The sequence below is a fragment of the Chlorocebus sabaeus genome, chromosome 24, assembly GCF_047675955.1.
Source record: "Chlorocebus sabaeus isolate Y175 chromosome 24, mChlSab1.0.hap1, whole genome shotgun sequence".
NCBI classification, from domain to species: domain Eukaryota; kingdom Metazoa; phylum Chordata; class Mammalia; order Primates; family Cercopithecidae; genus Chlorocebus; species Chlorocebus sabaeus.
The window spans coordinates 78,718,585-78,743,924 of record NC_132927.1 but is presented as its reverse complement, the minus strand read 5'-3'; the positions used below and the strand labels follow the sequence as shown (position 1 = coordinate 78,743,924).

The window sequence follows — 25,340 nt, the reverse complement described above, 5'->3', positions numbered from 1 at the left end:
GTTCAAGACCAGCCTGACCAACAAGGAGAAACCCCGTCTCTACTAAAAATTCAAAATTAGCCGGGCACGGTGGCGCATGCCTGTAATCCCAGCTACTCGGGAGGCTGAGGCAGGAGAATCACTTGAACCCAGAAGACACAGTTTGTGGTGAGCCGAGATCGTGCCATTGCACTCCAGCCTGGGCAACAAGAGTGAAACTCCGTCTCAAAAAAAAAAAGAAAAGAAGAAGAGAGGAGAAGAGAGGAAAGGAGAGGAGAGAAGGCTGGGTGCGGTGGGTCACACCTGTAATAATGCCAGCACTTTGGGAGGCCAAGACGGGTAGATCACTTGAAGCCAGAAATTTGAGACCAGCCTGGGAAACATAGCAAGACCCTGACTCTACAAAAAATACAAAAATTAGCCAGGTATGGTGGTACACAGAGAATCGCTTGAGCCCAGGAGATCAAGGCTGCAGTGAGCTGATTATACCACTGTACCTCAGCCTAGGTGACAGAGTGAGACCCTGTCTCAAAATAAAAGGACAAAGAAGTAAAGAAAAGTCACAGTCTCATCACACTGAGATATGCCATACACTGAGATAGCTACACATACACATATATATAAACATATATGAACACTTGCAGACTTTTTCACTTAATAAATCCTAAGTATCTTCCATGTCATTAAACATTCCCCTAGAATGTGATTTTTAGTGACTATACTATACAGAAAAACTGCAGAGGATACACTGTATGGATAAACCAAAATTTTCTCAACCAAAAGATTTTAATTTCACCATCATAAACAACGGACATATATCCAAGCATATTCTTGGAGTACACTTCAGGAGGTGAAAATGTTGAATTAAAAAAAATATATATTGCCAAACTGCCTTGAAGAATGTTCATATCAATTTATGCCTCACGTATGCTTTTCCAAAGGACATCTAGAGGCCCGTAAGCCACAGCACCCAGATGAGTCAGGACAGCCACGTCTGGGGGCCAGTTGCCCAGGAAGACCCCAGCGGGCACAAGAGAATCCAAGCTATTTCCCTATCTGGGGGCCTCTGGATGGGCTTAGCACCAGGCTTGCCTGTCCTTCACCCACCATTCAGATAGGAGGAGCAGGCTGAGGCCAGTTCCCAGCAAAACCGTCCTCCTGGCAGAAAGAGTGTCTAGGACGGGCTGAGGAAGAGCCACTGTCTCACCGTCCTGTGCTAGGTTTGGGAAAAACAATGCAGACTCAACAAACATTTCTGCTAAGACTTTCTGCTCCTCCTCCTTATCCAATTTTCATCCAAGTCCATGTTCCACCCCACCCAACCCCCAGGTCTCAGACCCACAGCCACAGAACTGACCCTCTTTCCACCGGGGAAGAACTGTACAATGAGTGGCTAATGATACTGAAGTGAAAAAGACCTGAGTTCAAATCCCAGTACTCCTAAAATTACCTGAGGCACCCTGGAAAAATTGCTTAACCTCTCTAGATCTCCATTTACCATCTGAAATGGGATTAGTAAAACATACATCCTAGCTATAAACACAGAGTAAATGAACAATGTCAAAAACACTTACCTATCTTGTATCTTCTACCAGCTGCTTGGGCCATGCTGTCCATGCCAGAAAAGGGGCATCATCCCTAATCCCTCCTCCTCTCCTCTCCATGCCCCCAATTCTCCATTCGGTACCTCTCCCACACACTCCAGTGTGTCACCCCTAACTCGGGCCACCACTGCCTCTCACCTACAGCTCTCTCTGGTGCCTAGCTCATCTGCCTGCCTCTCCCTTCCCCCATCCACGTGGCAAACAGAGGGATTTTCCTGATGTGCAAAGCTGATGTCATCACTCCCTTGTTTAACACTCTGCAGTGGTCCCCATCCTCCTCCTGCTAAAGCCCAAGTGTCGCTGGCTTACAAGAACCTTGGTGATCTGGCCTCTGCCACCCCAGGATCTCTCACCTGTCCTCCAGCCACACTGAACTGCTTCTAATTACAACAGGCCTGACCTCTCACGTCCTGGCCTTCACATCTACTCCCTCTCTCTAGAAGGCACTTTCGTATCTGCTTTAGCTGATGAGATCTCCTAGCAAGCAAGCAGAAGTGCTGAGCTCTTCACCAATAAGTATTGCCTAATGTTATTTCCTCCTTTAAAAATCTCATTACCGGCCAGGTGTGGTGGCTCACGCCTGTAATCCCAGCACTTTGGGAGGCCGAAGTAGGTGGATCATCTGAAGTCAGGAGTTTGAGACCAGCATGACCAACTTGGTGAAACCCCGTCTCTACTAAAACACAAAAATTAGTTGGGTGTGGTGGCATGTGCCTGTAATCCCAGCTTTTCAGGAGGCTGAGGCAGGAGAATCGCTTGAACCCAGAAGGCAGAGGTTCCAGTGAACCAAGATTACACCATTGCACTCCAGTCTCGGCAACAAGAACGAAACTCCATCTCAAAAAAAAAAGTTATTCCTCAGCCAGGCACAGTGGCTCACATCTGTAATCCCAGTACTTTGGGAGGCTGAGGTGGGCAGATCACTTGAGCCCAGGGGTTGGTTGGTTTGTTTATTTATTTATTTTTGAGATGGAGTCTCGCTCTGTCACCCAGGCTGGAGCGTAGTGGTGTGATCTCAGCTCACTGCAAGCTCCGCCTCCAGGGTTCAAGCCATTCTCATGGCTCAGCCCCCCGAGTAGCTGGGACTACAGGCGCCCGCCCCCACGCCCGGCTAATTTTTGTATTTTTTTTTTTTTTTTTTTTTTTTTTTTAGTAGAGACGGAGTTTCACTGTGTTAGCCAGGATGGTCTCGATCTCCTGACCTTGTGATCTGCCCACCTTGGCCTCCCAAAGTGCTGGGATTACAGGCGTGAGCCACCGTGCTGGGCCGAGCCCAGAGGTTTGACACCAGCCTGGGCAACATGATGAAACTCTGTCTCTACAAAAAATACAAAAAATTGGCCAGGTGTGGTGGTGCATGCCCGTAGTCCCATCTACTCAGGAGGCTGAGGCATGAGAATCGATTGAGTCCGGAGAATCGACTGAACCTGAAGGATCCACTGAGCCCGGGAGTTCGAGGCTGCAGTGAGCCATGATCGAGCCACTGCACTCCAGCCTGAGCGAAAGAGCAAGACTCTACCTCAAATCAATCAATCAATAAAAATTTTTTAAAATAAAAATAATTTTCCTTATAGTAGCTCTGTCAAAATTATGACATTTAACTTTCAAGAATCCATCCGCTTGATTTGATGCTATCCACTGACAGCTCGCAGTCTCTACACAGCAAGGGCTTGGAGACTGCAGTCTAGCTAGAATGGAGTCAAGGGATTTACCTCAAAAGTGCATTTGCAGAACAGGTGCAGTATTCTACTCCGATAATATGTTTATTTGTGGTGGCTTAGGAAGTCTTAGTGGGTATTACAAAAGGTCAGAATCCCTGGCCATCTCCTTGGCACACTCAGTGATAATCCTACCAAAAGCAACTTCAGAACCCAGGGAGGGAGTGCACGGCTGCCCTTGCTAGGCTCCAGCGGGTACTAGAAACTGTCACTATTGTCCGGCAGGTAACAGCATAACCACATTTTGAATCAAAAATGTTGTTCAAGCTGAAATCCTAGTATTCACCCTCAATTCCTCTGTTTCCCTCACCCGTACAACAATCTCTCAACTCAGTCCATCAGCCCTATCTCCAAGCCTCCCTCAAGCCTGGCGCCTCCTCACCAACTCTGCGGCCATGCCACAGTAGAAGCTATCATATCCCTCGCCTACACTGCTGCCATGGTCTTCCACGCCTGCCCCCAGAAGCCAGGCTCATTCAGCTGTCAAAATTAGCTGTTTGACTTCACCGAAATGAAAAGCGCTTGTGTTCCAAAGGGCACCATCAAGAAAGTAAAAATACATCTAATCTACAACACTGACTAAAATTTAAAAAAAAAAAAAAGACAACCCACAAAATGGAAGAAAATATCTGCTGGTTATATATCTGATAAGAGGTTTTACCCAGAATATATAAAGAGCTCTTAAAACTCAATAATAAAAGACAATTTTAAAAGCTGGGTGCAGTGTCATGTGGCTACAGTCTCAGCTACTTGGGAGGCTGGGTGGGAAGATCGCCTGAACCCAGGAATTTGAGACCAGCCTGATCAACACAGCAAGACTTCATCTTAAAACAACAACAAAAGACAATTTTACAATGGGCAAGGTCTAAGAAACATTTCTCCGAAGAAGACACACAAATGCCCAGTAAGGCTGGGCGCAGTGGCTCACATCTATAATCCCAGCACTTTGGGAGACCAAGGCAGGTGGATCACCTGAGGTTGAGAGTTCGAGACCAGCATGGCCAATACGGTGAAACCCCATCTCTACTAAAAACACAAAAATCAGGCTGGCATAGTGGCGCATGTCTGTAATCCCAGCTACTCAGGAGGCCGAAGAAACGAGAATCACTTGAATCCAGGAGGTGGAGGTTGTAGTGAGCCAAGATCACACCACTGCACTCCAGCCTGGGCGACAGAGCGAGACTCTATTTCAAAAAAAAAAAAAAAAGGGCCAATAAGCACACGAAAATATGCTCAGCATCATTAATCGTTAGGGAAATGTAAATCAAAACCACAAGGAGATACCACTTCACACCCACTAGGATGGCTACTAAAAAAACACAGAACATGTGTTAGCAAGGATGTGGAGAAAACTGTATACATTGCTGGTGAAAAATAAAATGGTGCAGCCACCAGTCAGTGGTTCTTCAAAAGGTTAAACACAGAGTTACCATACGACCCAGAAATTATATTCCTAGGTTTATGCTCAATAGAAATGATAACACGTCTACAAAGAATTTGTAGATAAATGTTCATAATATCACTACTCATAATAGCCAAAATGTCAAAACAACCTAACTGTCCATCAGCTGATGAATAGACAGATAAAATGTGGTCTATACACACAATGGAAGCCTGTTCAGCAATAAAAAGGAGTGAAGTACTGATTCATGCTACAACACGGAGGAATCCTGAGAACATTATGCGAATGAAAGCAACCAGACACAAAACACCACATAGTATATGATTCCACGTATACGAAACGTCCAGAATAGGCAAGCTATAGACAGAGAGTAAGTCAGTGGTTGCCCAGGGCTGGGAGAAGAAGGGGTTAGGGTGTATTGCTGAAGGGTACGGAGTTTCCGTTTAGGGTGATGAGAAAGTTCTAAAATTGACATAGTGATGGCTGCATAGCTGTGAATACAGTAAAAACCATGGAATTGTAAATGTGTGAACTGTGTGGCATGTAAATTATATCTCAATAAAGCTGTTACCCCCAAAAAAACAAAGGAAAAAATCAGTTCCTTCAAAGAGAAATCAGACCATACTGCCCATTCTACTCAAAACTCCTCACTTGTTCCCCAGTGCTCCAAGAATAAAAACCAAATGCCCCACGTAGTCTAAGCCCTTTGCAGCTCCCCGTCACCTCTGCACCCATCTCCACTTGTCCTCCAAGTTCTAGCTCCACTGACCCACTCTGTCCTGCTCAGGTTTCATAATTATTTCCTCTATGCAGAATGAATGATCTTCTCACTTCATTTATCTGGCTTCTTCTCAACCATGGGGTGTAGCTTAAATATCACCACCACAAAAAGGCCTTCTCTGACCAGATCACTTAAGAGTACCCACTGTCCCTTCTTTCCTCTATCACACACACTTCATAATTCTCATTACAACCTCTAATTGCTTTATTTGCTAAACCATTTAAAAATCATCTCTTCTATGAGAATGTAAGCAACATGAATTCTCTCTTGCTTACCAAGGTAACTCCTAGTATCTAATAATATCTTTGGCACAGAGCAGATGCTTGGTAAAGATTTGTTAACTTCAGGTCTTACTGCAAAACAATAGTCTCAATCCAATCTTTAAAATTGGGCCGGGCACAGTGGCTCACACCTGTAATCCCAGCACTTTGGGAGGCCCAGGTGGGAGGATCGCTTGAGGCCAGGAGTTCAAGACCAGTCTGGCCAACATGGCGAAACCCATCTTTACTAAAAAATACAAAAATCAGCCGAGTGTGGTGGTATACACCTATAATCCCAGCTACTTGGGAGGCTAAGGCAGGAGAATCACTTGAACCTGGGAGGTGGAGGCTGCAATGAACCAAGATCGTGCCACTACACTTCAGCCTGGGCAACAGAGTGCTATTCCATCTCAAAAATAAATAAATAAAAATATAATGAATAAGGCTTCCTCAGTCATGAATATTTCAGTTAAAAAAATACAAAACACCACTCTATGGCACTCTTCAAGTTACTATGCTTCCTTTCCCCACCAGCCCCATCACTCTCATAACCCTGGAAGGTGCCGCTAGGCTTCACTGCTGACTGCTAACACCCAACTGCCACCCTGATGGCCAATTTCTCAAAGCTGGAGCCAGGACTAATATAGAGTCTAAGTCATCCACTTAGCAGTACAATAACCATGTTATCAGAGTGCTCTGACTACACTAATGGTTTAAGGATTCTCTCCAAAATCCCTAGGAAGCAACAATTCGTATCCCTATTGTAGAATCTACATTTGAAATCTGGCTACGACATCTATTAATTATTTAAGTATTAAATTCTTAAGGAGGAATGTAATGAGACTGAGGCAATCATTTATTTTCTAGACAAAATTTTGTCACTTCCTTGCTCCCATCCCCATCGGCTACCCAATGGTCACAAGCTAAAGCCTAACACAAGCATGGAAAGTAGACATTATGACAAAACAGTCTATATCTAACTTCATCTCAGGCCACTCTTCATCCATACACTGTGCACTTCCTACCTTAGCAATCACCCCTCTACTTGCTTCTTCTCCCAGCCCTGGGCAACCACTGATCTCCTCTCTGTCTACAGCTTGCCTATTCTGGACGTTTCATTTAAATGGAATCATATACTATGTGGTGTTTTGTGTCTGGTTGCTTTAACTTAGCATAATGTTCTCAAGGTTCCTCCATGTTGTAGCACAGATCGGTACTTCGTTCCCTTTCATTGCTGAACAGGCTTCCATTGTATGGACAGGTCACATTTTGTTTGTCCATCCATCAGCTTTCTATCACAGTCCCTGACACCACAACCTATATGTCTCTGCAGAATGAAGTCCCTTTCCCCTCCTCCCTATTCCCTTATATGTACCCTGTAAGAACTAGTTCTCCTCTACCAGGAAGCCTTCATAGATTCCCTAAGATATTTGGTTGGTCTTTCTCTACTTTCATAGAACTCCATGACAGCAGTTATCACACAGCACCATCATTATCTGTTTTCTCTCCCCTTCAATGGACTCTTTGTCATCTTTGTCTATGTTCTTCTAGTCTATATACTTTGTGGTGCTTAAAAAGACCAATAAAGAGTATGGTACGATCAATGCTGAATACATGTTTGTTGAATGAATCTCTCTCTCAAAGCACTGTGCTAGATTCACCCAAGTATGATAGCCCTAAATATAAAATAGTGGCAAAAATTCGGTGGAACTCTTATGTCCAGGTCCAAAGAATACATTCATTTTAAACTGAATACACATCTTGAGTTACAGCTCTCTTCTACCTTAGCAATTCACAAAGCCATCAACTACTCCCTTCTAACTTTACTGAGCTCTCTGTGCATTACTGAATCTAGAAATCTCTTCATGCTTGACACCAAAGCTTTTTATTAATACCCTTTCCTGATCTATTCCTCATCTTCCCAAGTTCAATCAACTGCCTCTGCCTGATGCCTGTTTCCTTCCTTTTCTTCCTACTAAGTTCCAGTAGCCATTTTGTTCAACTCATAGAGAGGATAGTATGAAAAGAGATTCTCCCCAAACTTAAGTGTAACTTCTTTAAGAAAAAATTGGAAAAAAAATCCAGTAGATGCCAGTCTTCCATCGAAAAAGATATGTGGGTATAATATAGCTGATGCCTACCTAACAAAAGCTACTTTCTAGTCACTCCTTCAGAAGAGGGTTATCCTCATTCCATCTTCCCCACCACTGGTTTTCCAAGGCAGTCCTGAAAATTCAATTTGTGTGTCCCCTACACCTGCACTTAGTTCTCTCTTTTAAAGTTCAAAGGCCAGACCATGATCTCCCTGAGGCAGTGACCGGGTCTGTCTGGTTCACCACGCATCCCTAGAGCCAGCCTGGCACAGTGGCTGGCATACGATGGCCAAATAACAATCAACATGGGACGTAAGTCAGGTTAACAACCACAACAAAAACAAGGTCAGAGGTTTATCAAGGTACATTATAGCTGGGTGTGAGAAAACACAAAGTCCTGCAGCTTAAAAGACCAGGAATAACTGGTGATCACAAGGAGCTACGGTGGCTTCATTCCCAGATTCTACCTATGCCTGCGATTTGGGTTTGCGGATTTCCCAGAACTCTCTGTTCACAAGACCTTGGCTGCAAGGAGGCAGTCAACAAGTGCAACTGATCACTCCAGTAGATGAGAAAAGAATGCACCCAGTTTGGTATCCCACATTCTGCCAACAAATGGAACATAAGTCACAGAACAGAATAAAATTCCTGAATCCCAATAAGAAAGAGAGGAAGAAAAAAGTGCAGGGAAGAGAAATGGAAGTAGAGAAGGAGTAACTAAAATCATGAGAAGTCAGAGACATATCAGAACGGACTAGAGGGCGAGAAGGCAGGCTAGCACAAATGACAGCAGAGGCTCCCCTTTACTGAAATGTACAGCGGCAGGCACCATGCTTAACTTTACATGCACTGACCCATTTAATCCTCTCACCAAGCCAGAGGTAGAAACTATTCTCATCTCCATTCCACTGGTGATGAAACCGGAGCGGCGTGAGGTAGGGCACTTGCCCCAGCAGAGAGCGAGGAAGATGCCGCTGTGACCTGCCCGGGTCTGACTCCAGGACACCCCATTCTTTAACCCTTACTACCTATTCTTCCTCCCAGGCCTTCAAATAGGGTTGGGAAAGGAGTCATTCGCTTATCCATTCATCGAACACTGATCACCAACTGGGTGAGTGTCAAGGCCTGGGGCCAGGCGCCGGTGGGCGGATGTAAGGGACGCGGGCTGCGAGTGGGGGACAGAACGCGACGTCAATCCTAAGGCGAAGGCGCACAGCCCGCGGCCAGACCGGCAGCCAGGGTGCAGGGTGGGACCGAGGGCACTGGGCGCGCGGCGGAGGCCTGAGGAGGGGCGGACGGCCCCTGCTCCCCGCTGCGGACCGCCGGCTTCCGCGGGCGGCAAGCCAGGCGCTCCGTGTGTTGTGGCATTTAGTGTCCGCCACTCCGCGCGGGCGAGACCGCGGGCGAGGGAGGCAGGGCGGACGGGCATGGAGACCCTGCGGGGCTGAGGCAAGGGAAGAGTGGTCTGGGGGAGGCCGAGAAGGGGGCGAGGGGCCAGGCGTCGGGGGCGTCGGGGCCGCCTGCGGCGTCGCGGGACTCACCTCCCGCGGCAGCCCCTCCGGACTCGTCGGCCCCACCGGGCCGCAGGAGGCGGGGATGGACTCCGGGCCGCGGGGGCTGCCGGGAGCCCGTTCCCTGGGCAACGGGGCCGGCACCGGGGCCAGCACCGAAGAGCGGCAGTTGGCTCCGCCGGAGGCTAGAGGGGCAGAGCCACAAGTGGTAGCGGGCGGGGCGGACGTGACGCAAATGCGTTTCCGGCGGGGGTGGGCGGGGCTTCGCCTCTCCTTCTAGGGATATCTGCGGACCGCATGGAAGGTGCGTGAGATCGGTTCCTTTCCCGGGGCGGGGTCCCTGTGAATGTTACTGCTTGGGCCGCAGGTTGGGCCAGAAGCTCAGGAGCTCCCCGGATTAAATGAGGTTAAATGGAGGTCAGATGCCTTGCCCCAGCCTAGCCCGCAGGCCCCGCGCAGCCTCTGCAGGCTGCTCGGGAGACAGTTTTGCCGAGCCTCCGTTTTTTCACATGTGGAGTGACAGATGAACGGGACGATATACGCAAATGAGTGTCAGCAGATCAGACACCCAAATTGTAATTATTGTCACTATAAATTAGCACTAACAGAGTTCACTGGGTGCCAAGCCTTGCATGCTCAGCTCCTCCAGAAACTCCTCTCCGAACTGCCTTGTCAGAACATTCTGCTTGTAATGAAAGCTGGCTTTCGCCTAGTGCTCAGTCTGCTGAGTGCTGCTCCAAGTGCTTTAAGTGGATCATCTCATTTGAAGTGGATCATCTCATTTGAACCTCACAGTGATCCTATGAAGTAATGTCAACCCCATTTTGCAGATGGGGAGTAGAGGCTCAGAGGGGATAAGTAACTTAGTCACTGTGCCCTCACCCTGCCCTGTCCTGTGACGCTGATAACTGGTCTGTCTTTACTGGCCCTTAAGTTTCTTGAAGTCAGTTATGTTTTTGGTTCCTAAATATGTGCCCAGTATGAGTCAGGCTGACCATAAATCAGATGTGATCCCGACCTCAGAATCTCCTGCTGGGGGGAAAACCCTAAGACAGTTATAGAACAGGTGGTAAGAGCTATTCCTCCATTTACCTCATTTTATGCAAAGCCTCCTATGTGTGGAAGGTTTGAAAGAGAACAAGACATAGTTCCTACCCTAGTCGAATTTCCAGTTTAGCAGGGAATATAGACATTAAACAAGCAAATACACTCCACTGATGAATATCGTGATAGCAGAATTACAGGATGTTCCACATATCTACCCCCCAACTTGGGGGATCCAGGAATACTTCTCTGTGGAAATGACTTTCTAAAAACCTTAATCAGATAATTTCACTGCCCTACCCAGAGCTCATTGCTCACTCCCCATTGTATTAGGTTAGTGCAAAAGTAATGGCAGTTTTGGCCATTAAAAGTTGTGGCAAAACCTGTTACTTTTGCACCAGTCTAATACTTAGAATAAGTCCAAACTTCTTATCTTAAGCTATTAGGTTCTAGTTGTCTGATCACCTCCTCACCCACTAGTCCTTTTCTGTCCATTTCATTCCAGCACACTGGTTTTTTTTTGTTTGTTTGTTTGATTTTGTTTTGTTTTCTGTTTTTTGAACTCACCAACTTCATTCTCATAATTAGGGCACATACTACTGACCTACCCTTTTTCTGGCTTTTCATCATTCAGATCTCAGCCTGAATGATACCTTCTCAGGGGGTCACACTAACACGAGACCCTGTTTTATTTTCCACGTACACTTACCATGATCTGAACTGATTGTGGCCATTTAATCGTTTATTATCTGCCTCCCCTTTGGAAAGTAAGTTCCTTGAAAACGGTCCTGATGCATCTCATTCAATCACTTCATTCCCCCATGCCTGGCATATTGTAGACAGTAAGCAAATATTTGTTGTTTAAGTAAAGAATGAATGATAAATCAATATAATATTTAAAAGTGAGGATACTAAGTATGAGGCAGGGGAGTGGGGACACACACAGATAGGAAAAACATTCCAGGTCAAAGTCAGAACTTGGACAGAGCCAGCTCTGAGGCACAGAGGGCAAGTGGGAAAGGGGGAAGCTGAAGGGATGGGCAGAGCTTGGATAGTAGAGGCCTTGAGCTAACAGGTGAGATACTGGGTTTTTGCCATGTGCCAGGCCTCACAGCTTCACATATATTATCTCATCTCAGCAATCCTATGAAGTAGACACTATTTTTATTCCCATTTTACAGATGAAAATGTTGAGGCTCTGAAAGGTACATTAACTTGCCCAAGATCTCACAGCTGGCAGAGCTGGGATTCAGACGCAGGCAGTGTGGTCTTCTGACTCGAGACGTCAAACCATCCAGCTGTTGTGTGTCCTGGATTCCTGAAGGGGACTTTATCCTGTGGGCCGTGAGAAGCCTTTGTGGGGTTCAAAGTAGAGAAGGCGAGAGGGCACTGGAGGGCTGGGGGAGAACAAACAACCTGAGTTGGCTCTTGGTGGTCTGGGGGTTGCTTCCTACAGGCAGTGGGATCCGGGTACATCTTGGAGGATAGGCGTCATGAGCCTGAGGAAGGAAGGCGCTTTCCTGCAGAGAGAACACGTGCAAAGGCCTGCAGGCACCTCAGCTTTTCAAGAGCTGCCAGTCGTTCACTTTCACTGGAGATTGACAGGGGGCCAGTGTGTATGTGTGGGTTGATGTACGTGTTGATGCGGAGGGGTAGCTAGGTCTGGAAGGACTTTGGACTTCCTCCTGATTTCCAAGCAGGGCCGTGGCAGCATCGTGATCAACTCTGCATCTCTGTTGTCTCAGTGTCTTGAAATGATTAGCACTCATGAGCCATGCCACTCTGAACAAATTTAAAGTATCAGAGTGCCTGAGACTAGATAGTGGAAGTACTCAGGAGTCAGGGCTAGATAGATTATCCTGTAGGGAAGGTAACCTGAGCCATTGAAGAGTTTTAGCAGAAAGTCACAACTTTACCTTATTTCCAATCTTTGGAAAACAAAGGGCTTAAGGTAAAAATTTTGCGGAGCCATTAAGCTGGAAAAGGATTCAGCTATATCTGGTGAATCTTAAAATGTTAAAAATATTCTATATTGTCTTCTTCCAGGAACTTTCACATTCATTCAGACTTTGTAGTTTCCACATTTATTTGTCCAGTTGATACAGCATTTGAGATAGTTTTACTGTTGAAAATTATGAGGACATTTGCCCTCCAACTATGATTGTATATTCCATGATCATAATTTTGTTTCTTTTATACCCTACCAGCAAAGACTGTTGGAATTGTAACGCCCAGAAAACCTGTCTTATCTGTCAGTGCAAGAAAAATTAAGGACAATGCGGCTGATTGGCATAATTTAATCCTGAAGTGGGAAACCCTCAGTGATGCAGGTTTTACCACTGCAAATAATATTGCCAACTTGAAAATCAGTTTATTGTAAGTACATATCAGTTTTTCATGCTCTAAGTTTTTCACCCTTAATAACTGGGGAAATATCAACATGAATAAATTTGAAAATAAAATATTAAGCAAAAAAAGCAAATGGTAAGATGACACGTGATACAAAATTATATTCCTTTTTTTTTTTTTTTTGAGATGAAGTCTCACTCTGTTGCCCAGGCTGGAGTGCGATGGCGCAGTCTTGGCTCACTGCAACCTCCACCACCTGGGTTCAAGTGATTCTCCTGCCTCAGCCTCCGGACTAGCTGGGATTACAGGCGCCTGTCACCACACCCGGCTAATTACTGTATTTTTAGTAGAGTCGGGGTTTCACCATGTTAGTCAGGATGGTCTCGAACTCCTGACCTCACATGATCCACCTTCCTCAGCCTCCCAAAGTGCTGGAATTACAAGTGTGAGCCACCACGCCTGGCTATTCTGATTTTTAAAACCATAGATTCTTTGATTCTTTTGTAGTTCATAGGCGTGATGATTGGGTTTTCACGCTCATGTATGACCTGTACCTTCCTCAAACTTTGCTATGATGTTGACACATTACGTAGCTGATATGGAAAAAACTACCATGGATTCTTTTTGTCCATTTTTGGATTTTACATAAACAAAAAACATATGTTAGTGTTTCCTTTATGTCTCGCTTTCTTTTTCTATGTTTTATTTTTGGAGATGAGTCTCACTCTATCCCCCAGGCTGGAGTGCAATGGTACAATCTCAGCTCACTGCAACCTCTGCCTCCCAGGTTCAAGCAATTCTCCTGTATCAGCCTCCTGAGTAGCTGGAATTACAGGTGCCTGCCACCACGCTCGGCTAATTTTTGTATTTTTTGTAGAGACCGAGTTTCACCATGTTGGCCAGGTTGGTCTCGAACTCCTGACCTCAGGTGATCCGCCCACCTCAGCCTCCCTAAGTGCTGGGATTATAGGTGTAAGCCACTGCACCCAGCCATGTCTCACTCTCTTTCAACATGGAAGCCATCCATGTAATGTAGAGCCACTATTCTGGTTCTGTTCTTTCTCATTGCTGTTTAATTTACCCACATTAGACCTCTCAAACTCTGCCACTGGTTTATCAACTAAGTTATGTAATGTTCTCAATCTTTTGTTGTCATTTCAGCAATGTGCACAGCATCTTCCCCAGGAATAGATTCCATCTCAAGAAACCACCTTCTTTGCTCATCCATAAGAAACAACTCCTCATCTGTTCAAGTTTTCTCATGAGATTGCAGCAATTCAGTCCCATCTTCAGACCCCACTTCTAGTTCTGCTTCTCTTGCTTTTTCCACTGGCAGAGTAGATTTAACATCATTCTTAAGGGCCCTAGGAGTTTGAGAATGGTAGATGAGCATTGGATTCAACTTAAAGTCACTAACTGCAATATCCCCTAACGAGAGGGTCAGGCTGTCTCTTGAAGCTTTGAAGCCTGTCATTGACTTCTCTGTAGTTGTGAATGTCTTGGATGACATGTTCTAATAGAAGGCTGTTTCATCTACATTGACAATCTGTCATATCGTGTAGCTACCTTCATCATTGATCTTAAATAGATCTCTGGATAACTTGCTCCAGCTTCTACATTAGCACTTGCAGCTTCACCTTGCACTTTTATGTTATGGAGATGGCTTTTGTCCTTAAACCTCATGAACCAAATCCTGTTAGTCTCAAATTTTTCTTCTGTAACTTCCTCATGTCTCTCAGCCTTCACAGAATTGAAGAGAGTGAGGGTCCTGCTCTGGATTAGGCTTTGACTTAAGGGAATGCTGTGTCTGTTTTGCTCTTCTGTGCAGACCCCTCAAACTTTCTCTATATCCGCGCTAAGGCTGTTTCACTCATCATTCACATGTTCACTGGAGCAGCACCTTTAATTTTCTTCAATAACTTCTCTTTTGCCTTCACAACTTGGCCAACTGTTTGACACAAAAGGCCTAGCTTTTGACTTATCTTAGGTTTTTTTTTTTTTTTTTTGTACAGATGGAGTCTCGCTCTGTCGCTCAGGTTGGAGTGCAATGGTGCAATCTTGGCTCACTGCAACCTCCGCCTCCTGGGTTCAAGCAATTCTCCTGCCTGTGCCTCTCGAGTAGCTGGGACTACAGGTGCATGCTGACACGCCCGGCTAATTTCTTTTGTATTTTAGTAGAAATGGGGTTTCACCATGTTGCCCAGGCTGGTCTTGAATTCCTGAGCTCAGGCAATCCACCCGCCTCGGCCTCCCAAAGTGCTAGGATTACAGGCATGAGCCCCCGCACCTGGCTCCTTATTTCAGCTTTTGACATGCCTTCCTCACTAAGCTTAATCATTTCCAGCTTTTAATTTTTTTGTTTCTTAAATTGGCCAAAGTATAGCTTTTGATTTCAAATGAGAGATATGCAACTCTTCCTTTCACTTGTACATTTAATGGCCAATGTAGGGCTATTAATTGGCTTGATTTCAATATCCTCCTATTTCAGGAAATAGGGAGGCCCAAGGAGATGGGGAGAAATGGGAGCAGCCAGTCAGTGGAGCAGTCAGAACACACAACATTCATTCATTAAGCTCGCTGTTACGTGTGAACATGGTTCATGGCACCTCAAAACAATTAAACTAGTAAGATCAAAGATTATCAATCACAGATCATAGATATAATAATGAAAAAGTTTGAAGTATTGTAAGAATTACCAAAATATGATACAGAGACATGAAGTAAGCACATACTATTGGAAAAATGGCGCTGGTTGATTTGCCGTACATACATACGCAGGGTTGCCACAGGCCTTCAATTTGTAAAAAATGCATTATCTATGAAACTCAGTAAGGTGAAGCATAGTAAAATGAGGCATGTCTGTATTCCTGGATTGTGAACTCTTTGAGGAAATGATCCATGTCTTGTTCATCTTTGTACATCCAGCACCACGCCCTATGCCAACGATGCCACACAGCTGAATGTTGTTGTTTTTTTGTTTTGTTTTGAGACAGTCTTGCTCTTTTGCACAGGCTGAGTGCAGTGGTGCGATAACGGCTCACTGCAGCCTTGACTTCCTGGGCTTAAGTGATCCTCCCACCTCGGCCTCCTAAGTAGCTAGGACCACATGCGTGTCCCACCATGCCCAGCTAATTTTTGCTTGTAATTTTTGTGGAGATGAGGCCTCACTATGTTGCTCGGGCTGGATTTAAACTCCTGGACTCAAGCAGTCCTCCCGCACCCCCCGCCCAAAGTGTTGAGATTACAGGCATGAGCCACCAAACCAGCTGTCATGGCTGAATTTCACTGACTTATCTTGGTGCAAAGTTGAGTGACCAATGGACATATTCATTGCACATATAAATAATAACTGAATTTATATCATAATGATATGAAAGAACAATGCTTATACAAAATGTCCCACGTAACTGTGGATATAGAGGTTTGCAGAATTTATTATAAGGAAATAAGGCAAGCTTAAAGAGTTTATAAAGAGAATATTTTGTACACATTGTTTTCTATTTTGTTTAGGAATAAAGACAAGACAGAACTAGACAGCAGCAGCCCAGCCTTGAAGGAAAATGAAGAAAAGGTGTGTCTGGAATATAACGAGGAACTGGAGAAGCTATGTGAGGAACTGCAGGCCACCTTGGATGGGTTGGTAAGACATAAAGACGCAGGCCACTTGTGGTCACTGTTGCTGAATCCGATGGATGTATTTGGGATTCACTTGACCATTGGCCATCCCTTCCTCCTTCTCAATCTCCTCTGATCCTCTGCCTGCCACGTAAATCTGGGGTTTATTACCAAAGTAATTCAAATTAATGGAATCATAGCAACTGTCCACCTTCGTCTCCCTGGGAATTTGCTGTACGTAGAGTTAACAGTGTTTAGTTATTGGAATTTTTATCACAATAGATGTATACTTCTTAGCTTTGAAATCTTATAGGTATTGAATCTGAGACTGGAGATTTCAAATATTATCATATTCTAAATGAATATGTTTCAGACCAAAATACAGGTGAAAATGGAAAAGCTGTCTTCAACTACCAAGGGAATTTGTGAACTAGAAAATTACCATTATGGGGAGGAGACTAAACGACCCCCTCTGTTCCACACTTGGCCTACAACCCATTTCTGTAAGTAGTTCCTTCTCGGTTAACTTTCAGGAGGGTAAAGGTTATTAAGGGCATTTAGTATCGTTTACATCTGGTACTTTAAGAAGCTGACAAGGCTTTGAAATTCAAGAATGCAAAAGTATCTATCGTGAGGAAAAGAGACAGAGGCGTCTTAAAATAAACATTTCTTCTTGGCTTTAATTACCTGGTTATCAGCAGAGTACATTAAACATAATTAGAGACCCGTGAAGCAAGCTGCTGTTATTAGGCCTCTAAAACCAGTGGGGCAGAGTGCATTCCACCTCCTCTGTGGAAGCAGAAATCTCTCATTTTGGGGGGGGAAGGGGAGAAAGGAGTTTTTTTGGTTTGTTGAGGTTTTTCTTTTCCTTTTTGTTTTAATTAAAAAACAAATTGAGGTCACTGCAGCCAACCTCATGGAAGATGACTGGGAAAAAATGAAAGCCATGACTTCAATAAACTCTAGGAGGTACTTCTTAAAGGGCTACTTTTAGCTTTATTAGTTCAAGACAAGGGCTAAGCTGTTTTATGTTGATCTGAGACTTTTTAAATAAGGCAGGAAAGGGGAAAATCACCTGGTGGAATGTGTTTAGTGATATATTGTCAGTTTGAGGGGAATCTCCTACTTATAATCACTGTAGGTCACCTAAGGGTCAGGTAGAAAAGGTTATATATACTTTTTTTGAGACAGAGTCTCGCTCTGTCATGCATGCTGGAGTGTAGTGGTGCAGTCTTGGCTCACTACAGCCTCCGCCTCCTAGGCTGAAGCAATTCTCGTGCCTCAGTCTCCCAAGTAGCTGAGATTACAGGCGTGCGCCACCACACCCGGCTAGTTTGTTTTTTTTTTTTTTTTTTTGGTGACGGAGTCTCGCTCTGTCGCCCAGGCTGGAGTGCAGTGGCGCGATCTCATCTCACTGCAAGCTCCGCCTCCCGGATTCACGCCATTCTCCTGCCTCTGCCTTCTGAGCAGCTGGGACTACAGGCGCCCGCCACCATGTCTGGCTAATTTTTCATGTTTTTAGTAGAGACGGGGTTTCACCATGTTAGCCAGGATGGTCTCGATCTCCTCACCTCGTGATCCACCCACCTCGGCCTCCCAAAGTGCTGGGATTACAGGTGTGAGCCACCGCGCCTGGCCTAGTTTTTGTATTTTTAGTAGAGACAGGGTTTTGCCATGTTAGCCAGGCTGGTCTCAAACTCCTGACCTCATGTGACCTGCCCACTGGGGCCTCCCACAGTGCTGGGATTACAGGCGTGGGCCACCGCGCCTGGCCTATATACGCTTTTATTTCACTCTGCTGATGATGTTATCGAATTGTACTAATCTGTACCAGCTAGAGTGGCAAACTCCATCGGGCCCTTCTTCTTTTCAGTGCTGTTGCTAATTCTGGTTTTTAATTAAGAGCTATTAAAAATGTAGTTCTTCCCGAGTCAAGACTACATTCTTGAATCACTGCCATTAAGGGACACTCACGTTTCTTTCAGATGAGGTTTCGCACAAGCTCTTGGAGATGTACAGGAAGGAGCTGCTCCTGAAGCGCACGGTGGCCAAGGAGCTTGCACACACCAGGGATCCTGACCTCACCCTGAGCTATTTGTCCATGTGGCTGCACCAGCCCTACGTGGAGAGTGACAGCAGGCTGCATCTGGAGAGCATGCTGCTGGAGACGGGCCACCGAGCTCTGTGACGTCCTGAGACGGCTGCGGACACTGGCTCCTTCCACTTCTCACCAGGCAGACAGTCTCCTGCCTAGGACTCAGTGCCGCAGGCCTGGATCAGACCTCAGGATCAGACCTTCTTGGGGTCTTCTGGCCAGAGCTTGTCACCAGCCCCGTGGCCTCTCCAGGCATGCCCATGTCCACAGCCCGTGGCCAGCCCCATGTGGTGCCGCTCAGCCTCCTCTGCCCTTCCTGGGAACCCGTCACTCGTGGGTGCTTCTGAGTAAAATCAATGAGTTTCTGAGCAGAATGAGTGAGTGATCTGGTTTCTATAAATAAGGCGTGCTTTATACATTTGTGTAGAAAATCCTTGGTTTAATATTTTCACTTTATGCCTATCTGATTGTTGAAGATTTTATGAGAATATATTAGTTTTTGGGCCAGGTGCAGTGGCTCACGCCTGTAATCCCAGCACTTTGGGAGTCCGAAATGGGCAGATCACTTGAGGTTAGGAGTTCGAGTCCAGCCTGGCCAACATACTGAAACCCTGTCTCTACTAAAAATACAAAAATCAACCGGCATGGTGGTACGTGCCTGCAGTCCCAGCTACTCAAGAGGCTGAGGCAGAAGAATCGCTTGAATCAGGAGGCACAGGCTGCTGTGAGCCATTGCAGCCCAACCTGGGTGACAGAGTGAGACTTCATCTTAAATAGTAAGATCCCATAGAGTTAAAGTGAAGTTTGACATCATGACAATGAAAATCACCTACGAAAAAATGGCCGCTGTGTGCATACTGGGGACGTGACAAGTGGTGTAAACTGCCTTCCCTGGCATTCTGCTGCCACAAACCCTCGGGTTTCACAATGTTTGCGGCCATTTCCAGAGTTAACATACTAAGTTAGAATGAGGGAAAGGTGACAGTTTTGAAACAGACTGAAGAGACTGGCCAAAAGCTAGGATGTGGAATGTGAAGGTATGCAAAAGCCTACTTTTTTGTTTGTTTGTTTTTTGAAGTGGAGTCTCACTCTCACCAGACTGGAGTGAGTGGCACAATCTCAGCTCACTGCAACCTCTGCCTCCTGGGTTCAAGTGATTCTCATGCCTCAGCCTCTTGAGTAGTTGGGACTACAGGCACACGCCGCCACATCGAGCTAATTTTTGTATTTTTAGTAGAGACAAGTTTTCACCATGTTGGCCAAGATGGTCTCCATCTTCTGACCTCATGATCCACCAGCCTTGCCCTCCCAAAGTGCTGGGATTACAGGTATGAGCCACTGCGCCCGACCTGTAAAAGCCTACTTTAAACTCTTCTTTTTGGTAGCATTACTTGTTACATGGTTCTACATCTGTGTTTGCCTTTTTGTAAGTTCTCTGATCCCAAACTTTATATTCTGTGGGACTATGTATATAGTGATACTTAATAAATAGCAGTTTTAGTTTTTTGTTTGTTTTTTTAAGAGATAGGATCTTACCATGTGGCCCAGATAGTGCCAAACTCCTGAGGTCAAGTGATCCTCCCTTCTCAGTCTCCTGAGAGACTACAGTCATGCACTGCCCAGTCCAGCAATAATGTTGTCGTTTAGACACAGGGTCTTGCTCTGTTGCCCAGGCTAGAATGCAGTGGCATGATTGTAGCTCACTGTAATCTCACCCTCAAACTCCTGTGCTCAGGTGATCCTCCTGCCTTAGCCTCCAGAGTAGCTGGGACTATAGGTGTGCATAACCACGTCTGGCTAATTTTTTAATTTTTACTTTTTAGAGGTGGGGTCTTGCTATGTTGCCCTGGCTGGCCTTGAACTCCTGGCCTCAAGTGATCCTCCTGCCTCGGCTTCCCAAAGTGCTGAGATTATAGGTGTGAGCCACTGCACCTGGCCAAGTATAGTTTTTAATTGTGTCCTTTTAGTATTTAATTATAAATACTATTTATCTAAGTTTATTAAGACTATTGTAAATTTATTTATTTTTTGAGACAGAGTCTCACTCTTGTTGCCCAAACTGGGGTGCAGTGGTGCGATCTCGGCTCACCACAGCCTCCACCTCCCAGGTTCAAGCGATTCTCCCCCCTCAGCCTCCCAAGTAGCTGGGATTACAGGCACCTGCCACCATGCCTGGCTGATTTTTACAAGCATGCACCACCATACTCAGCTAATATTGTATTTTTAGTGAGATAGGGTTTCACCGTGTTGGTCAGGCTGGTCTTGAATTACTGACCTCAGGTGATCCTCCGCCTTGGCCTCCCCAAGTGCTAGGATTACAGGTGTGAGCCACCGAGCCCGGCCAAAAGCATTTAAAGGCAACATTTCTTAGGATTTCTCTTTCCTCTTCCTTTGCTATATTTATTAAGATCTGACTATCAGCCGGGCGCGGTGGCTCACGCCTGTAATCCCAGCACCTTGGGAGGCCGAGGCGGGCGGATCATGAGGTCAAGAGATTGAGACCATCCTAGCCAACACTGTGAAACCCAGTCTCTACTAAAAATACAAAAATTAGCCTGGCGTGGTGATGCACACCTGTACTCCCAGCTACTTGGGAGGCTGAGGCAGGAGAATGGCTTGAACCCCGGAGGCAGAGGATGCAGTGAGCCAAGATCGCGCCACTGCACTCCAGCCTGGCAACAGAGCGAGACTCCGTCTCAAAAAAAAAAAAAAAGAATTGACTATCATCAAAGTAGGCACTCGGGCATCTTGCAGTCTGGAGACCACATGGTCAGCCTTTGACAGGAATGGTGTTGTCCCACTTTGGCCTCCCCTGCAGGCTGAGGAAGCAGCTACTGCAATGAGCTACAGAGGCAGATGGGCTGGGAGAGGCAGGACCCCAGAGGCTCCACTCACCTGGACCTGCCTGGGAGAGGCCTTGGCATCAAGTCCGCAGGCAGGCAGTCACTTGTATGTTGGGGGTTACTTAGAGAATAAACGCCCTTCAGAGGAGATGCTGAAAGATTTCATACCTGCACAGGATTTCTAGGACAACTCACGTGTCCCTGATGGTGCATGTCCCGGACACCCTGCAGCAAGTGACTCAGGAAGACTAATGGAAAGGATCAATACTGCTAAGGACAATCAGAAGTAAAAGACCTAAGTGATGAATCTGCCAAGCAACTTCTATCTGAAAGGAACAATGAAGTAGGTTGATTTGGGACTTCTAGCTGAACCTACTGGATGAATTATATACGGTCATGCCTTCCGCCTCCAGAAATCCTGCCAATTTAAGTATGAAAACCCAGAGAGCCACAAAATCAAAGAGAACAGGATTGGGGGAGGAATTCCTGATAAGTACATTTTTTAAAACCTTTAAAAATTTTTTTTGACAGAGTCTGGCTCTGTCATCCAGACTGGAGTGCAGTGGCGCAATCTCGGCTCACTGCAACCTCCGCCTCTCAGGTTCAAGCAATTCTTCCACCTCAGCCTCCTGAGTAGCTGGGATTACAGGCACCTGCCATCACACCCGGCTAATTTTTGTATTTTTGTAAAGATGGGTTTCACCATGTTGGCCAGACTGGTTTTGAACTCCTGACCTCAGGTGATCCGCCCGCCTTGGCTTCCCAAAGTGCTGGAATTACAGGCGTGAGCCACCCCGTATGGCCCAAAAACCTTTAAAATTTATGACTTCAGGCCAGGCGCGGGTGGCTCACACCTGTAATTCCACACTTTGGGAGGTAAAAGCAGGTGGATCACCTGAGGTCAGGAGTTCCAGACCAGCCTGGCCAACATGGTGAAATCCCATCTCTACTAAAAATACAAAAATTAGGCTGGGCACAGTGGCTCATGCCTGTAATCCCAGCACTTTGGGAGGTCGAGGTGGGTGGATCACCTGAGGTCAGGAGTTCCAGACCAGCCTGGCCAACACGGTGAAACCCCGTCTCTACTAAATATACAAAATTTAGCCGGACATGGTGGTGCGCGCCTGTAATCCCAGCTACTCAGGAGCCTGAGGCAGGAGAATCCCTTGAACCCAGAAGGCAGAGGTTGCAGTGAGCTGGGATTGCACCACTGCACTCCTGCCTGGCAGCAGCAAGACTCTGTCTCAAAAAAAATAAAAATAAAAAATAATAATAATAATATGACCTGGCTAGGCATGAGTCATTATGGGCTCACACCTGTAATTCCAGCACTTTGGTGACCGAGGCAAGCAGATTGCTTGAGCCTACCAGTAGGTTGAGACCAGCCTGGGCAACATGTACAAAAAATACAAAAAACTAACCAGGTGTCATGGTGTATGCCTGTGGTCCCAGCTACTCAGGAGGCTGAGGTGGGAGGATCACCTGAGCCTGGGACATTGCGCCTGCAGTGAGCCATGATGGCACCACTGCACTGCAGCCTGGGTGACAGAGTGAAACCCTGTTGCAAAAAAAAAAAAAAAAAGTGCCTCAGAGGCCGTAAGATCCACTCTGCCCTGGCTCCTCTCTCTCCTGCTGGTTCAGCTCTCCCCACCCCCGTGACCATTTGGGAGGTGCCAGGGCTGCAGTGCCACGAGTGCCTGACCAGGGGTACCCAACAAGGGTTGCAGCCACAGGGTCCATCATGGTTTCCAGGGAACACAAGGGAATTTTCTTTCTTTGCCTTTAGTAATAAGTAATAACTGAACATGGACCAGGTGCCAGGGATCATGACAAATGCTGAAAGCACGTGTCCTCATTGAAGCCCCAGCCCGCCATCCCTGGGAGTCATTTAGGGGTCCTTGTACCCCAGTCACGTGTCCTCATTGAAGCCCCAGCCCGCCATCCCTGGGAGTCATTTAGGGGTCCTTGTACCCCAGTCACGTGTCCTCATTGAAGCCCCAGCCCGCCATCCCTGGGAGTCATTTAGGGGTCCTTGTACCCCAGTCACGTGTCCTCATTGAAGCCCCAGCCCGCCATCCCTGGGAGTCATTTAGGGGTCCTTGTACCCCAGTCACGTGTCCTCATTGAAGCCCCAGCCCGCCATCCCTGGGAGTCATTTAGGGGTCCTTGTACCCCAGTCTGTGCTCTGTCTTCACCCCCGTTCTTTTTTTTTCTTTTTTTGAGATGGACTCTCGCTCGGTCACCCGGGCTGGAGTGCAGTGGCAATCTCAGCTCACTGCAAGCTCCGCCTCCCGGGTTCACGCCATTCTCCTGCCTCAGCCTCCTGAGTAGCTGGGAGTACAGGCGCCCGCTACCACGCCCGGCTAATTTTTTTGTATTTTTTAAATAGAGACGGAGTTTCACCATGTTAGCCAGGATGGTCTCAATCTCCTGACCTCATGATCCACCCGCCTCGGCCTCCCAAAGTGCTGGGATTACAGGCGTGAGCCACCGCGCCCAGCCACGCCTGTTCTTAATCTGAGTATTTGAAGGATTTGAAAGTACTATGTATACAAAACAAAGTTCTTTATGAGAAAAGGAAATTTCCATTTATCATTCTCTCATAAATAAGGTTATGTCTATTTCTTTTTTTATTTCTTTTTCTCTACAGGTGTGCACTACTGCACTGGGCTAATTTTTTTAAATTTTTAGTAGAGATGGCGTCTCACTGAGTTGCCCAGGCTGGTCTTGAACTCCTGGGCTCAAGCGATCCTCCCGCCTCAGCCTCCTAGGTTACGTCTATTAGAAGGGGGTTGTAATGTGGAAGCTGTGCATACATCTGTCTCTATGCTGTATTGGGGAACTCCGCAAAGGCCAAGCTGGAAGAGGATAAGGCACAGGGCTCCCAAAGAGTAGGGCCCATGAGTCCCGCTCACTGCCGTCAGTCCCGAGCCTGGCACACAGCAGCACTCAATAGGCACGTGGCCGATTCATGAGGAGACTGCTCTCAGAGCCTCCTATGTCTTCACTTCTGTCCAGTGGAACAAAGGTTTATTTGTTGTGGTTTTCTGCAGTTACATTGACCATCCATTCACAGTAGCACATACACAGTGGTGAAATTAAGATGTGTTGGGGTATTCGTTAGTGTCCTATAGATAGAAAATAAATGTATATTTACCAGGGCCTCATCCAGACCACGGTCATATTCGACCCAGCATGTTGTGTTAATTGCCTGACAGTGGTTATGAATGATCCTCAAGAGGGCTCTGTCTACATCTCCAGGATCCCAGGAGGGCACTCATGGTGGTTTCATGGGACTCTGGACTCCTGAGAAGTGGCCTTGAGTCTACAGGACACAACTACAGCCTGACCTGACCACCCCATGCTCCAAGGCAGCCATGGCTTGCTCCCCTACTGGATGTTTGCAGCCTGCTAGAAAACCTGCCTTTCTGTTGCTACTGACCCTGGCTTTGAGATCAAGTGAGGGTAGGAAATGCCCCTGGTCACTGTAAGGGCTGTAGGAAATGCTGGCTCTCTGAGAATACAGCCGCCCTCCAGGGCAGGACCTGGAAAGAGCACATCACCGGGGCGACACGTGGTCGCAAGCCCAGCTCTGTCCCTGAGCAGCGTGCTCTCTGCTTGGGGTCTCTCCTGATTGTCTCCACAAGGTGCGGGGAGAGAACTGCTGCTCCCTTTGAATGCTTTCTTCTATGTGTGGACCAATGGCCCTTCCCTTCCTTCCCCATAACACAGCCCATGGAAATACTGAGATATGCTGCGCCGTGACTTTCCAAGTGGGACATCAAAGAACTGGGCTTCTACCCTGAGCATCATCTTGCTGTGGACCTCAAATAAGTCACCCCATCATTTATGCCTCACCTTCCTCATCTGTAAAATGTGAGGAGAGTCAGGCACCATGGCACACACCTGTAGTCCCAGCTACTCAGGAGGCTGAGGCAGGAGGATTGCTTGAGCCCAGGAGGCAGAGGTTGCAGTGAACCGAGATCGTGCCACTGCACTCCAGCTTGGGCTGCAGAGTGAGACTTGGTCTTGAAAATAAATAAATT

General features: G+C 46.5%; 2 protein-coding genes and 1 non-coding gene across 10 annotated transcripts in view; 2 read left to right on the top strand and 1 right to left on the bottom strand.

Annotated features, from left to right (window-relative positions):
* TECPR2 (tectonin beta-propeller repeat containing 2) overlaps nucleotides 1–9,555 on the bottom strand; it is a 134,103-nt gene extending 124,548 nt beyond the window's left edge. For 3 of the 6 annotated variants that reach the window (XR_012091092.1, XM_007987899.3, XM_037984564.2), the window contains exon 1: nucleotides 9,379–9,555. The gene's annotated coding sequence lies outside the window, so the exon portion shown is untranslated. Of the gene's footprint in view, nucleotides 1–1,553; nucleotides 2,687–4,273; nucleotides 4,486–8,708; nucleotides 9,320–9,378 lie in introns of those variants that run through there. The other 3 variants (XM_073011336.1, XM_007987901.3, XM_007987900.3) reach the window with 3 other exon arrangements.
* Nucleotides 9,556–9,560: 5 nt separating this feature from the next.
* On the top strand, nucleotides 9,561–18,825 carry CINP (cyclin dependent kinase 2 interacting protein). 3 transcript variants are annotated; one of them, XM_073011335.1, is made up of 6 exons: nucleotides 9,561–9,652; nucleotides 11,574–11,770; nucleotides 12,600–12,768; nucleotides 16,252–16,381; nucleotides 16,730–16,859; nucleotides 18,342–18,825. In XM_073011335.1, the coding sequence occupies exons 5-6, from the start codon at nucleotides 16,748–16,750 to the stop codon at nucleotides 18,542–18,544; spliced, it is 315 nt and encodes a 104-aa protein (XP_072867436.1). In that variant the 5' UTR covers nucleotides 9,561–9,652; nucleotides 11,574–11,770; nucleotides 12,600–12,768; nucleotides 16,252–16,381; nucleotides 16,730–16,747; the 3' UTR covers nucleotides 18,545–18,825. The 3 variants fall into 3 exon arrangements, with proteins under 3 accessions (XP_072867436.1, XP_007986098.1, XP_007986097.2); XM_007987906.3 differs by having other exon boundaries at nucleotides 9,594–9,652; nucleotides 11,574–11,597; XM_007987907.3 differs by lacking the exon at nucleotides 11,574–11,770 and having other exon boundaries at nucleotides 9,585–9,652.
* Nucleotides 13,237–13,340, top strand: LOC119619196 (small nucleolar RNA U13). Its single transcript, XR_005235624.1, has one exon. It is a non-coding gene; the product is annotated as a small nucleolar RNA U13 (small nucleolar RNA).
* Nucleotides 18,826–25,340: the final 6,515 nt, after the last annotated feature.